At 47.9% G+C, this 14201-nt stretch overlaps 1 protein-coding gene across 1 annotated transcript; it reads left to right on the top strand.

The window, feature by feature from the left end:
• The first annotated feature begins 5889 nt into the window (after positions 1 to 5889).
• Positions 5890 to 6453, top strand: LOC106739496 (RING finger protein 223). The gene has a single exon (XM_014602659.1). The coding sequence runs from the start codon at positions 5890 to 5892 to the stop codon at positions 6451 to 6453; it is 564 nt and encodes a 187-aa protein (XP_014458145.1).
• Positions 6454 to 14201: the final 7748 nt, after the last annotated feature.

Here is a 14201-nt window from a genome sequence, read left to right as displayed (position 1 = left end):
CAGCACCTGGAGGATCCCACAGCAGTGATAACCCTGCTTAACTCTTGGTTTTAGTTTGAGGCAGAAAGCAAAGGAGGAATAACATGGTTCATTTTCATCCAGGGAGAAGGTTAATAGTGGGGGACCTCCAGGTTCTGTAATAGGCACCAGGCTATTTAATATGTTTATGAATAATCTGGGAAAGAAGGTGAATAATAATTAAGCAAAGTAACAGCTGATACTAAAATCAAGTCAGATTTTTTTCACCTGGGCCACATAATGCAATGGACTAAATCAGCAGTTCTCTTGGTATTTGTTACAGATTTATTAGACATAATGAAATCCCAGTAGGCTGTCAGCTTCCAGTGCTGAGATCATTCTCAACTCTCTGGACCATTTCCTTGAATTCTCTACTTTCCCAGACTTTGGATAGATGCAACTTCTCCAGCCATCTCCACTTGAGATGAGTTAGATGATTCAGTTATGTATGCCTTGTCCCCTAGTGTGCAAGTCTGATAGCTGTTAACTCAGACCCAGCATCCACTATTCCCATATATGGTATTTCACAGCTAATACCATATATTCAATACCAGACTTAATAATTGTTTATAACTGCCCACCCCTAAAAAAATTGTATGTCCAAGCCTTGCACCTTCACTTTGATGTCTACAATTCCTCTAGTGGGGTGAGGGGCTTCTACACAGCATACTGTCTTGGCCCACCTTATGTCTCACAGTTCTTTCTGGGCCAGTCTTTTCATAATCCTAGTATTTACTTGAACTGCTTCCTTGATCTTTGCATGACTGCCAATATATATTATTGTATGAACTGATTCATCACCTCTTTTAATAACCAGAAAAATTAACCAGGTCCAAATCCCTTTCCCCGTCATATGTACTAGATACAGAGCTGTACTTACAAGGATCACAGAATCATAGAAAATGAGGGTTGGAAGGGACCTCAGGAAGTCAAAGTAGGTCCATCCCCAGCTATATCATCCCAGCGAAGACTTTGTATAGCCAGGTCTTAAAAACCTCTGAAGATGGAGAATACAGCACTTCTCTGAGTAGCCTGTCCCAGTGCTTCACTACCCTCCTAGTAAGAAAGTTTTCCCTAGTATTTCACTCATCAAAAGTCTATCCAGGTCCCAAGCTAAGGCAGATCTAACCTGCTTTAAGTGCATTTGGCCGCTTGCCTTTACCTTGTGGAAGTGACCATGGCTATTAAAGTGCTAGCAAAGATACTGTGTACATTCAATCCCCACCCTCCTGTAGAATTAATGTCAAGATGGATTTAAAGTACGCAGGGGTTGGAAAAAATCATCACAACAGTTAGGTTCTTTCTTTCTCAGTGGCAACGCCCTCCTCTTCTGGTGCATTGCTATGGGGACAGACCGACTTTCTGAAGTAAATTCTAGAGCCTCTCTGGCTGTCTTTGGCCTCCTTTCACTCATCCTGGTCTGTAAGTCCCAGTCCAGCTAAGCATCTACAAATTGACCCATTGCCACTTTATCCTGGTAGTTTTCGTTGGTATCAGGTATGCCAGAAACCCAAATCTCCACTGATCCAATGCCAGGTCAGGGAGGGGTTCTTTTTTTCCTCCCCTCTTTGCTCTGTCCAGCTCAGCTTGGATAGGTGGCTGGCTCCAAATCATGTCAAGGGTTTGTATCAGGACAACACAGTCTTCTTTTCAGGGAGAATTTCAGAAACATCAATAGAGCTGAGCCACTCCAGTTAGTTGCTAGGAGCCCTCCCTGTTCCTCACCATCTTCTGAGCCATTCATGGGCTGTAAAGTTGAACTGAGCCAAATAAGTCTCCCAGGGAGTTTTTTCCCTTCAAAGATAGTGACGTTTTGCATTATGTTGAGCTGGACCCAACCGTTTCCCTCTGGACCTCTGTGGATTACAAATGTGGTAGGAAAATGTTGCCAATATCTTCTTCTTGTCCAAATTCTCTGTCTGATCCCATTCCTCATCCAGGTAGTGATTTTCTAGCTCCTTGATTTCTTGCTGCAACTAATCTCTGTTAGTAAGTTCCAAAGTTCCCACAACTTTCCTGGGCCTTTCTGATCCATGGAAAACCCACCTAACCATTCCTGACTGGCAATGTTGCAGTTGGGTTTCCCAGTCTGCCTGGTGTCTTCATAGTTGTCGCTGCAGCACAGATTTCATCTTTGTCTGCAAATCAACTCTGAGCCCTTTCTGAGAAACCTTCAGAAACCTTCTCTTTTCTTTTGTGAGTTCATTTGTATACCATTGTCTATCAGTTAAAGCCAGATACAGACTCCTACAAACACTTCCCTCTACTGCTGGCAAGAAACTTGCTACTCCTAAATCATTATTGTCAGGATTTAATTGGTCTTTTCTGTCACAGGCTATCCTTGATGCTCTTTCTTTAGCCTTAGCTGATGCCCAACTCTCACCCAACCATTATTCATAAGTGTAAAAGTGCTGAAGGGTTTCCTCAGAGCTTGCAAGCTCAGTCAAGGTGTTTGCACTCTTGGGACAAGGATGTGCAGCAGGCTGTGCACAGAGGATCCATGCACGTGCTCGGACAGCTGGAACTCCAGGGCAAGAAGCTGGGTAAAAACCAGGGGAGACTAGCTGGGGAGAGAGGAGCTGAAGCTGTGATGAGAAGGGCTGCTACCAGGACAAGTGCTTCTGAGAGGATGACTAGCAGAAGAATTGTGACTGAGTGAGCTGCTGAGGGCAGAGGAGCCACCAGCTAATGAGTACCCAGGATTGCCTGGTAATTTTTACCAAAGGAGCAGGGGTTGTGCAAACGAGTTTCCCTCCAGACTCTTAAGGTCCCTGGGTGCAGGGAGTCACTGGGGGGAATCATGGACAGGGATTGCTAGAGGAGGTTTTCTGGGAGAGCTAGAGAAAGCAGCAGGGAATTGCAGCTGTGTGGGAGCTCCAGCAGAGAGCTCAACACAGTACAGCTGAGAAGGGGCACTCCAGGTGCCAAACACAGGCGAGCTGCCCTGGGAAGTGTCTGGGGAATGGTGTGATTGATTGCAGGCACCCAGAAAAGACTGGAAAAGGGAAAAAACCCTGGTCTCCAGAGCAGCCACACCTGGGGTCCTGACAGGCACCCCCATCTTTTGTCCTGATGACGGCATTGCCACCCCTCTTCTGAGGCAGAACAAGCACTGCTCCTCGGGGCTCCACTGCAGCCACTCCACAGTGGGCTATTTTGCTGTAGGCAGAGTGATTTTGTGGAGACCTGGCTGATTAAGTATATATACCTATTATACGTTGCCTGAGTGTTAAAGTTGAGAACATAATTGCTTTTGTTATATGATAAGTATTTGCTGGTATATTATTATTACACTGCTCTATGCTGATTATTATTGAGCTCATTGAAAATGTTATTTATGGGATGTTGAATTTGTCAGTCTTTCAGTTATTATTGTAAATAATAAATTTATTGTAAATAGTTATTTAGTGTGTGGTCTGCTGCGGGGAGGACCACGGGACAGCACTTCAATGAGTGGTGCTCCCAGCCTGTAGACAGAGTGGGAGTAGACCAAGATCTATTGGCACCCCAGGATCCCAAAAATTTGGATATGGCTGTGGGTAGTGCCGCTGCCAGGGTTACACAAGCAAGGAAGCAATTCAGAGATGGACATTCCCTGAACATACCTTGCTGCCCCAATCATGTGTTATGGGCGATACTGTAATTCTAAATATCACTGCAGTAAATCTGTAGCTTTTCTTCTTCTGCACTGCCCTGCAGTATTTGGGGAGCATTTGTACTCAGCAAGTTTTGTTGTTTTGTTTTTTTTTATCTAGTACGGGGGTCATGATCCTGATGCAAGTCCAAGGACAATTGGCTGGGTGCAGCTTTCAGCTCAAACAGGGTGAATTTTTCACCTGGCTTTTGATTTTCTGTCTGGTAGATCCAGTGGTCTCTTAAGTTCCTTGCTCAGGCTAGAGACTTCTTGTTGTGCCACAAATTACTTATTAAAGAACCCAGACTTGAAGCAGATGATAATGTTTAATTGGCTCAGTGAGCTGTGGAAGGCATAGAGATGAGGAGTGCTTGGTATTAAAAGCTGTGCTAAGAATGATTTCATCCCTGTGCTGGAGTCCTGGACCTTCACTGTTCCCTGCAAAGCTAAAAATACACCAAAGTCTGAGGGAAATCCAGATTTGGGTGTTTCAGAAAAGAGGAGCACAGCCAGGATAGATGCCCTGTGCTTCAGCCTCCTGCTTTGTATCTACATCAAGGATCATTACAGAGGGCTCCCAGGGTTCGGAAGATCCCACTGCTAGCTCGGTGCCTAGACATTCGTGTGACTGTCATCACGGGGAGTCTTCAAGACAAGCGGAGACAGATGACTAGCAGTATGTTGAGAAATGGTTAGCCATGTTAGTTTTGAAAGCAGGGTAGATACACACTTTATAGACTAACTAACTAAGGTATATACAGAGCACAAGCTTTTGACACCTCAAGTTCACTTTAGCAGATGGTGTGAAAAAACACTTCTCTATATACACTGCTCTATGCTGTCCTTCCACAGCATCTGATGAAGCAAACCTGTGTTCACAAAAGCTTGTGCTCCATATGGGTCTTAGTCTATAAGGTGCATATTTACTCTGCCTTCTGGTAATACATGTCCAGGAGCCTGAGATGTATGCAGAGGCTAAGGGGGAGTATCCAAGCAAGCTTCAGCCAGGATGTGTCACATAGATGGAGTTCTAATTTTTTTGATCACACACTGACTGCTCCAGTTGCAGCGAGGGCAGCAGCCGCCCTAGCTTTTATACGGTTCAGACTCAGAACCAGCTGTCACATCCTGGGTAGGAGAGAGCAGCTCGTGGAGTCTGAAAGCAGCAGTCATTAGTGCCCTGTGTTGTCACACTAGCAGGCAGATCACTGCAGACTCTGCCGCTGATAGGGCAGGTTACTCATGGCTTTCTAATTAGTACAGGCCCACCTGTCGTCTTAATTGCTCCACCATGGGCAGGCCCCTCCGTCAGCAGAATGAGCTGGGAGGGGCTGGGCTATCAGAAGTGACTGGTCTCTTTTAATCTCTTCTTGTTCTTGTCTGGTTTTGCTTTTTCTTTCTCTCTCAGGCCCTACAATGAAGTAGTCTCCTTGCACCTTGCTCAGGGTTCACCTTGCCCTGAAACTTCTTCCGGTGGCCACCAAGGCCTGGGACTCCCTCCTTTCCCATTTCTGCTGCCTGCCACACCTGTTAGGGGCCTTGCCCATGGGTTGGCAACAGCTTAGCTTTTCCCTGGGTATATTGTTGACTATGACAACAAGGGCTCTTGTGTTTGTGCCGCATGGCCCAGTGCCACAAAAAGGATGGGAAAGCTTTAGCAGCCTGAGCTAGGGCCATGCTGCGCTGACTAGCCTGTCTGAAGGGAACTGAGTGTGCCCACCCCGATCAAGGGACTCCAGAGCTGAGTGTGCCCACCCCAATTGAGGGAGTTTCCAGAGCTGACTGAGAGAAGAGCAGGTTGTCTCCTTTGTGTGCTAGTAAGCAAGCTGGCTGTGTGTGCACCGAGCCAGAGTTGCTATGTCAGGAGGGAGGGACTTAACTGACCCTGGCTCGGAGAAAGTTAGAGCTAAATGTCGGTTACTAGGCAAAGAAACTCACAAACAGGCTGGCCCTGCAGACGGAGCAGCGCTGGGCTCCTGCTCCCTGGGCCACCTGGGCCGAGGAAGGAACGTGAGCCAGGCAGTGCCCCAACTGAGGAGATGCAGCAGCAACAGGCAAGGTGGGACAAGGGGCAGGGAGAATTGCTCTCCCTGCTGGGATTTCTGATTGCACTTGCTAAACCCTGCTGCCCAGGGAGGTGTCCCTCAGCTTAAGCAGCCCTGGGATGTTGCTACTGCTGCTGCAAAGGGCTGTGGACAGGCCCTGGACAGGGCCAGAGGGCTCAGACCCCAACCCAGATGGAGCCAGGGGAGCCTCAACAGCCCATTCCTGAGTGCCCCATCTGCTACGTCCCCTACGACAACATTTTCCAGACGCCCCTGCTCCTGCCGTGCTCCCACACCTTCTGCCTGGAATGCCTCTCCAGGCTGTGTGTCTTCCTGAAACAATCCCAGGCACTCCAGTGCCCTCTCTGCAGAGCCAGCGTGTCCATCCCCCACGGAGGGGTCCCCAACCTCCTGCCAAACATGGCTGTCATCACCCAGTTCCCTCCGTGGATGCAGACGCTGCAGGAGGTCTGGCTGGATGGATACAAGCTCTACTGCATCCAAAAGCCTCTGTCAAGTGGTCAAGTCAGTGCCAGCGAAGAAAGCCCCGAGATGCTGATTACAGTGGAGCTGCTGCGCAACCCGGCTCCTCGAGATACCCACTTGGCAGACTTAATTCATGTCCACCGTCCCCTCCGTCTGTCCGTGTGCAGACAGCTGTGCCATGCCCTGTGGGAGTATCGCATCAGGGTGTTCTGGGTCACAGTACTGCTGGGCATACTGACCGTTTTACTCATGTCACTGATTTACAAGTGACCAGACCCCTCGCACGACAATGCCAAGCTGGGACCCAGCTGACAGAGCAGGCCCTGAGCAGCAGTCTGAGCAACAGGTGGAGCATCTAGCCATCCAACAGCCTCTGCTCACTCACAACATGGTGGGCTTGCCACCCCAGTCCCCTAGAAGAGACTGGGGCAAGGACCTCAAGCAATCTGATGATTGGGTTTATTACTGGAATCACCTGGAAAGGGAATGCGATAAGTTGGAGCCTCTGTTTCTGGGCCACAACTACTGGAGTAGCACAGGCCTTGGCCACTTTTCTGGGCAGAAAGGTAGTGCAGTCCCAGTGTTGGGTAGGTTTCCACATCCAGGGTTAGTCAGTCAGTCTGATGCTATGGAAGCCAAGGATGCTGCTTTTGTTTTGCCCAGGTCTTAGTTTGGTTCCCAGTGCGCTTCTGAGTCGCAGCCACTACAGAATCTTGGCTTTGATGAATGGAGATACTTTCAGCATTTGAACATTTCCTCCAGAGAAGTACCATATTTATACAAGTGCACCCTTTTTCCCAAAAAATTAGTGAACAAAAATCGAGGAGGTGCATCTTCAACGAGACTTTTAATCAAACTGCTCAGAAATAAGCTAGGTTTTGGCATATTCGTAGGTGAACTGATGTCATTATTTCACATAGGCTTACTGCCATTTCAGATTGTGTGCCCATGCTGACTGAATCAGTCTGGTAGCATATGTGAATGCATGTGCTCATGAGTGGAACAACACAGTTTTCTTTATTTTATAACTTGTTATATTAAATTACTTAACTTAAATTCAAGGAACAATCTTTTTTTCTTCATTCTGCTGCCTTCCCAGAACAATGTGCACATCTTATTCAGGGGTGTGTGAATAAATATGGTAGTGCTCAGGCTTTGGGGTAATATTAGGAAGAGTTAGGGCATGGGCTGATTCCAAACTCCTGGATTCAGGGGAACTTTCTGAGCAGAACTTTTTAATCCACACTGGGAAATGAAGGGAGAGAAAGGCACACAGGCCCCTAGCAAGCAGGGGAAGGAAGGAAGTTTAGAAACATATGACATCAGCTTCCCAATGCACCAGATGCAGAGGGTTGTTAGAGCCATGGATAGCGGTGCCATCTTGCCACCCCTTGCTCCTGGCCTCACAACACTGCCCAGATGCTGAAAACCTGCACAAGAGGCATCAAGTAAGAGGATACAGCAATTTCCCATGCAGTGGGATTTGTACAGTGTGGGCCTTACACTTCCTCCCTCCCACACCCCAATATACAGTAGTTGTTTTGTTTCGCTGGGGCAGACTCTTGGCACCAATAGGGGGCTTGTTCACTCAGGAACAGCCTTATCCATGCTGCAGTTTTGTTGGGCTAAAAGGCAGGAGAGAAAGCTGGTGTAGAGAGGTATCATCAGCCTCTGGTGGGAGACCAAGGGAGCCCAGCCCACATGGTAATGTCAAGGTCAGTGTCCTGGATCTTCAAGACTAGGATTTCCTCTGCTTCTTATGTTGAGGCTGAAGGAGAAGCACAGCCTTGCCATGGGCCTCATATTTCCCATGGAGCCATCTGGGCTTACATCTTGCTGCCACAGCCTTTTTCTACCATGCCTAGCACTGAAAGCATTGCTTCTGGGCAGCTCCCCTCCTGCCAGCTCACAGATTGACAGGGGAGCTTGACTGTGCGTTTCACTCAGCACAGAAAGAAGATGCTCTCCCTCTTCCATGTGTTTGGAGCTACGGGATCCCAGCCCCAGATGACAGTGGTGAATTCTGAAACCTAAGAGCTTTCTGCAAAATAGCAGCACAGTGAGAAACTTGACTCAGTCACAGCCTCACAACTCCAGTCATCAATACTAGACCTGGGGCTATGTCTCAATGAAGAGAAAACAAGGGAAGGCAGAAAGAGGGGCCCTGAGAAGGCACCAAACTAGCATTCAAGAGGGCTGGGCTCTGTTTGCATCTCTGACTGGTTGACCATGGCTAAGTCACTTCACTGTGCCTTAGTTGCCCTATCTATGTAAAAGGGACAACAATGCCCTCCAGTCTGAGTTCTGCAGTTAAAAAGGGCTATAATTTATCATCACCTGTATAGCAGGAGTATGTAGAAACTCCAGTCAAACCATGACTCACCTTGCTGGATACTGCACCGTTGCATCTCTGTATACTACCCAGAATACAGAGATGAAGCTCGTCCCCCAAGGAGCTTACAATGCAAGACAGGGAACAGTAACTTGGCAACTAAAGCAGAAATAGATGTATTTGTTTTTCTGCCAATGTACAAACTCTTCTCCCTTCTACCAGCTATTAGACCACCAGCCCCCACAGAGATGTTCCTGCAACTATGGGAAAGTTGTAATGCATATGAGTTGCTGTGGGGCCATGGGACTCGCCTTCATGTTCTTTTCTACCAGGTGATGCCTGGTTCCAACTACTTGCAGAATGCTTGTGTTATTTTATAGAATAGTAAGTGTGTGCATGTAACTGTTGAAAGGGAACTGTTCTTCTTTGCGCTAGTGGTCTCGTTGGCTGTAGTGCCTGAGTGGCAAAATGCATCACCCCATTAGAAAGCTAAGAAACAGCATAACGAAGTCAGTTCAGCTTAGAAATACAACATAAGGGGTGTACCAACAAATGAAATTAACGGGACACAATAAAATCCAGAGCAGTTTGAGATAGAGTCAGCTGCTCCCAGATGCAGCGTCTACACATGCGCCCAGGGCAGCAACAATTTGAGCTGGGGCAGAGCAGCCGTGGGCTGGCAGGGAGCACGGGGGGTTATAGAATCATGGAAAATGAGGGTTGGAAGGGACCTCAGGAAGTCATCTAGTCCAACCCTCTGCTCAAAGCAGGACTGTCCCCAACTAGATCAACGCAGTCAAGGCTTTTTCTAGCTGAGTCTTAAAAACCTCCAAGGGTGGAGATTCTACCACTTCTCTGGGTATCCTGGTCTAGTGTTTTACTACCCTTCTAGTGAGAAAATTCTTCCTAATATCTAACCTAAACTTCCCTTGCTGAAACTTGAGTCTTGTTCTGTCTTCTGCCACCACTAAGAACAGTCTAGCTCCATCCTCTTTGAAACTCCCCTTCAGTTAGTTTAAGGCTGGTATTAAATCCCCTCTCGGTCTTCTCTTCCCTAGACTAAGTCCAGTTCCCTCACTCTCTCCTCATAAGTCATGTCCCCCAGCCCCTCACCATTTTTGTTGCCCTCCGCTGGACTCTTCAATTTGTCTACATCCTTTCTGCAGTGGGGGGGCCCAAAACTGGACACAGTACTCCAGATGTGGCCTCACCAGTGCTGAATAGAGAGGAATAATCACTTCCCTTGACCTGCTGGCAACACTTACCAATGCAGCCCAGTATGCCATTGGTCTTTTTTACAAGGGCACACTGTTGGCTCATATTCAGCTTATTGACCACTGTAACACCCAGGTCCTTTTCGGCAGAGCTGCTGCTTAGCCAGTGAGCCCTCAGCCTGTACTAGTGCATGGGATTGTTCTACCCCAAGTGCAGGACTTTGCATTTGTCCTTGTTGAACCTCATGAGATTTCTTTTTGCCCAATCCTCCAATTTATCTGGGTCACTCTGGATCCTAGCCCTACCTTCCAGTGTATCTGCTCCTTCCCCCAGCTTGGTGTCATCTGCAAACTTGCTGAGGGTGCACTCTGCCATCTTCCAGGTCATTGATGAAGGTATTGAACAAACCCAGTTCCAGGATTGACCCTGGGACACTACACTTGAGACTGGCTTCTAGCTAGACAGTGAACCATTGATTACTACTCTCTGAGCCCAATGCTTCAGCCAGTTTTCTATCCCCCTTACAGTCCATTCATCCAGCCAGCCCATACTTCCTTAGTTTGCCTGTGAAAGTGCTGTGGGAAACCATACCAAAAGCCTTGCTAAAATCAAGATGTATCACATCCACTGGTCTCCTTACATCCACAGAGCCAGTCATCTCATCATAGAAGGCAATCAGGTTGGTCAGGCATGACTTGCTGACTGTTCCTAATCACCACCTTCTCCTCCAAGTGCTTAGAAATGGATTCCTTGAGGATCTGCTCTATGATTTTTCCAGGGACTGAGGTGAGGCTGACTGGTCTGTAGTTCTCTACATCTTTTTTTCCCCTTTCTTAAATATGGGCACTATTTTTGCCCTTTTCTAGTCATCCAGGACATCTGATTGCCATAAGTTTCAAAGATGATGGCCAGTGGTTCTGCAATCACATCATCCAACTCACTCAGCACCCTTGGGTGCATCCTATCTGGCTCCATGGATTTGTATATGTCCATCTTTTCTAAATAGTCCCTAACCTGTTCTTTCACCACTGTTGAATGTTCACCTCCTCCCCAAACTGTGCTGCCAGGCTCAGTAATCTGGGAGCTGACCTTGCCTGTGAAAACTGAGTTGAAAAAGGCATTGAGTACTTCAGCCTTTTCTGCATCCTCTGTCACTAGGTTGCTTCCCCCATTCAGTAAGGGACTCATACTTTCCCTGATCTTCTTCTCCTTACCCTTCACATCCCTTGCTAGCTGCAACTCTAATTGTGCTTTGGCCTTCCTGACTTCATCCCTGCATGCCTGAGCAATAATTTTGTACTCATCCCAACTTATTTGTCCAAGTTTCCACTTCTTATCTGCTTCCTTTTTGTGACTTAGTTTACTGAAGAGTTCCCTACTAAGCCAAGCTGGTCTTCTGCCGTACTTGCTAGTCTTCCTGCATGTCAGGATGGTTTGTTCCTGCACTTCAGTAAGGCTTCTGTAAAGTCCAGCCAGCTCTCCTGGACTCCTCTCCCCCTCAGACTGGCTTCCCAGGGGATCCTACCCATCAGTTTCCTGAGCAAGTCAAAGTCTGCTTTTCTGAAGTCCAGGGTCCTTACTTTGCTGCTCTCCATCCTTCCTTTCCTTAGGGTCCTGAACTCAAATCATCTCGTGGTCACTAATACCCAAGTTGCCATCTACTAGTACGTTCCCCAACAATTCTTCATTGTTTGTGAGCAGCAGGTCAAGAAGGGTACGGCCCCTCGTTGGCTGATCCAGCACTTGCACCAGGAAATTGTCCCCAACACTCTCCAAAAACTTCCTAGATTGCCTGTGCACTGCTGTATTGCCCTCCCAGAAGACATCAGGGTGATAGAAGTCTCCCATGAGAACCAGGGCTTGTGATTGGGAAACTTCTGCTAGCTGTTTGAGGAAGCTGCTAGCTTTCCTCTCTAGCCTTAACCCAGAGACTTTCCAGACTCCTGTCTCCAGTTTCATACTGGAGCCTCGAGCAATCATACAGCATTTTTACATACAGTGCAACTCTCCTCCTCTTCTCCCCTTCCTGTCCTTCCTTCCTGAACAGTTTATACCCATCCGTGACAGTGCTTCAGTCGTGCGAGCTCCCACTAAGTCTCTGTTATTCCAGTCACATCATAGTGCCATGACTGTGCAAGGACTTCCAGTTCTTCCTGCTTGTTTTCCAGGCTCCATGCATTCATGTACAGGCACCTGAGGTAACTGGTCGATTGCCCTGATTTCTCAGGAAAACTGAAAACATTGCCTGTTACCCCCTCCTGCTTGCGCTTCCTCCAGGTCAGTGACTCCCCCACTTACCCCTGTGCTTTGGTCTCCATCTGCTGGCAAACCTAGTTTAAAGCCCTCCTCACTAAGTTAGCGAGCCTGTCTGTGAAGATGCTCTTCCCTCCTTCATCAGGTGGATCCCATCTCTTCCTGTCCTTCTTCTTGGAATATCATCCCATGGTCAAAGAAACCAAAGCCCTGCTGGCGACACCACCTCGACAGCCAGGCATTAATCTAAAGGATGCACCCAGGCTCCAGGTGGTGGCATTGTGTGGTGGAGGGGCAGGCTGGGTGCAGGACCTGTGGAGCTGTGTGGCTAGCCAGCAGGCAGCCCCCACGCTTCAGCACCCTGATGCCCCAGCCAGCCCACCACTATCTACATGGATGTGCATGTTATTGCAGTTACTTTCTCTGCCATAAGATAGTACTTATCTTATGGTGGAGTTAATTAGTTTACTGCATCCTAATACCTGCATATGTGTAGATGGTGATGCTTTACTACAGAGCTAATTAGTCTACTCTAGAGTAAAGCCCACGTGAATGTACCCAAGCAGTATTTCTGCTTGTGAGAAGCACAGGGCTGGCTGCCCTGTCAAGAGGCCTTCTGCTGTGTGCAAACAAAGGTGCTCCATACTGGAAAAGTTCCAGCAGCCTCTATCTGCTTTAGGCTAGAGGTGTGGCATGAGCGAATGATCTCCCTTAGCAAGACAGTCATTAGCAGTGGTTCCTATAACATGGCATCCAAGGCACAGCTTATCCCTTCACTACAAATCGTGAATGGTGTAAAAGCAGCATGGTACTTGCTGGGGTATGTGCAGGCAAACCCTGTATAACTAGAGCAGTGGTTCTCAGCCACGGTGCTGTGGGATGCCACACAACGTTAGCACCGTTAGGTATGCAAACATGATTCACAAGGAAACCTCAGAGATTTCAAATAGGAATCCACAGCCACGTCCAGGTGAACGCAGATGTGCAGTGTGTGGCGCTGCAGACCCATCTGTGGTGCCATACACCACACATGCAGGTGTTCACCATGATGCTACCTTGCAGCTTGGGGTTGTTTTTTTTTTACCCTGGGAGATCCCAGGGACAAAAATCCATGCCAAGAAAAGTGATGTAACGTACGTGGTAGCAGTGCATGCCACCCAAACCCAGAGCCTGGCATGCCGGGGCCATGCTCTGGCTGCTGGCCAGGCTCCCAGCTGCAGGAGTGCCATGACTACAACTCCCCAAAGCCCTCAGGACCCCAGGTAAGGCTGCTGGGCCAGCCTCCCCTACCCTACCCAGGGTAACCTGCCGTGTACCAGGTTATGGGAACCACTGCTAATGACTGTCTTCCTAGAGGGAGATCATTTGCTCACGTTGCACCTCTAGCCTAAAGCAGATAGAGGCACTGGAACTTTCCCAGTATGGAAAGTTACAACATGTGCCACTGCTACTGCCCCGGGGAAACAAATGTCTGTGCTCTAAGTGTTAAAAACTTTCTGCCCTGTTGTAGTCTTTCTGAGTCCTTGCAACTGAAGAATTGCTCTATTATTTTTCTGTAGTCAAAAATAGAGTGAAAACTAAGAGCTGGCATTTGCTAAGAAGTGCTTTGAGTCTAAAAAGGTTGAGAACCAGTGAACTAGAGCCATGACTAATAATCACACAGCAGCTTTATTATTGGTGGGCAGTGGTCTCATGTTTATTACTGGTAGGTAGTGGTCTCATAACAGCCAGCATTTGCCAGAGTTCCTGTGGTTATTTCTCATCTTTACTAGAGGCAGAATTGTGGTCCATTGCCAGAACAGTCCATCCTGAATGGCAACGAAGAGAGTCGTATTCATACTATGGACACATCAGAGGGCACTAACAATGGCATATGGGGCACTGAAAAGCTACCAGCTGGTTGGGACAGTGGCTCTTCCATGCCAGGTCAGCTTTGGAATGAGTAAGTCAGAAGCTCCAAAGGCACTTCCAGGAGCTGTAGCTGAGTACCCTCGCTGAGCGTCTTGGAAGATGTCACTTCCATTGATGGAGATAGGGCTGGGCTAGGAGAACAAACTTTATGGAAGATGGCAAATAGCTGTTGGAGATGATATCTGATCTCCCCTGGCCTGATGCATCTTGAAATAAGCAGCAGACGGGATAGTGGGAGGAGGTGCCGTTTTACCAGAGAGCTGGACTGGCTGGAGAATGCCAGCAGCAAATCACTCTTGTCAACCAA

This window comes from Alligator mississippiensis, chromosome 12 (genome assembly GCF_030867095.1).
Source record: "Alligator mississippiensis isolate rAllMis1 chromosome 12, rAllMis1, whole genome shotgun sequence".
NCBI lineage: Eukaryota > Metazoa > Chordata > Crocodylia > Alligatoridae > Alligator > Alligator mississippiensis.
The sequence above is the reverse complement of the archived record's forward strand: the minus strand, read 5'-3'. Positions and strand labels throughout refer to the sequence as shown.

Coding starts and splice junctions, on each gene's coding strand:
- LOC106739496 (XM_014602659.1), top strand. CDS start 5,890: ATGGAGCCAGGGGAGCCTCAACAGCCCATTCCTGAGTGCCCCATCTGC.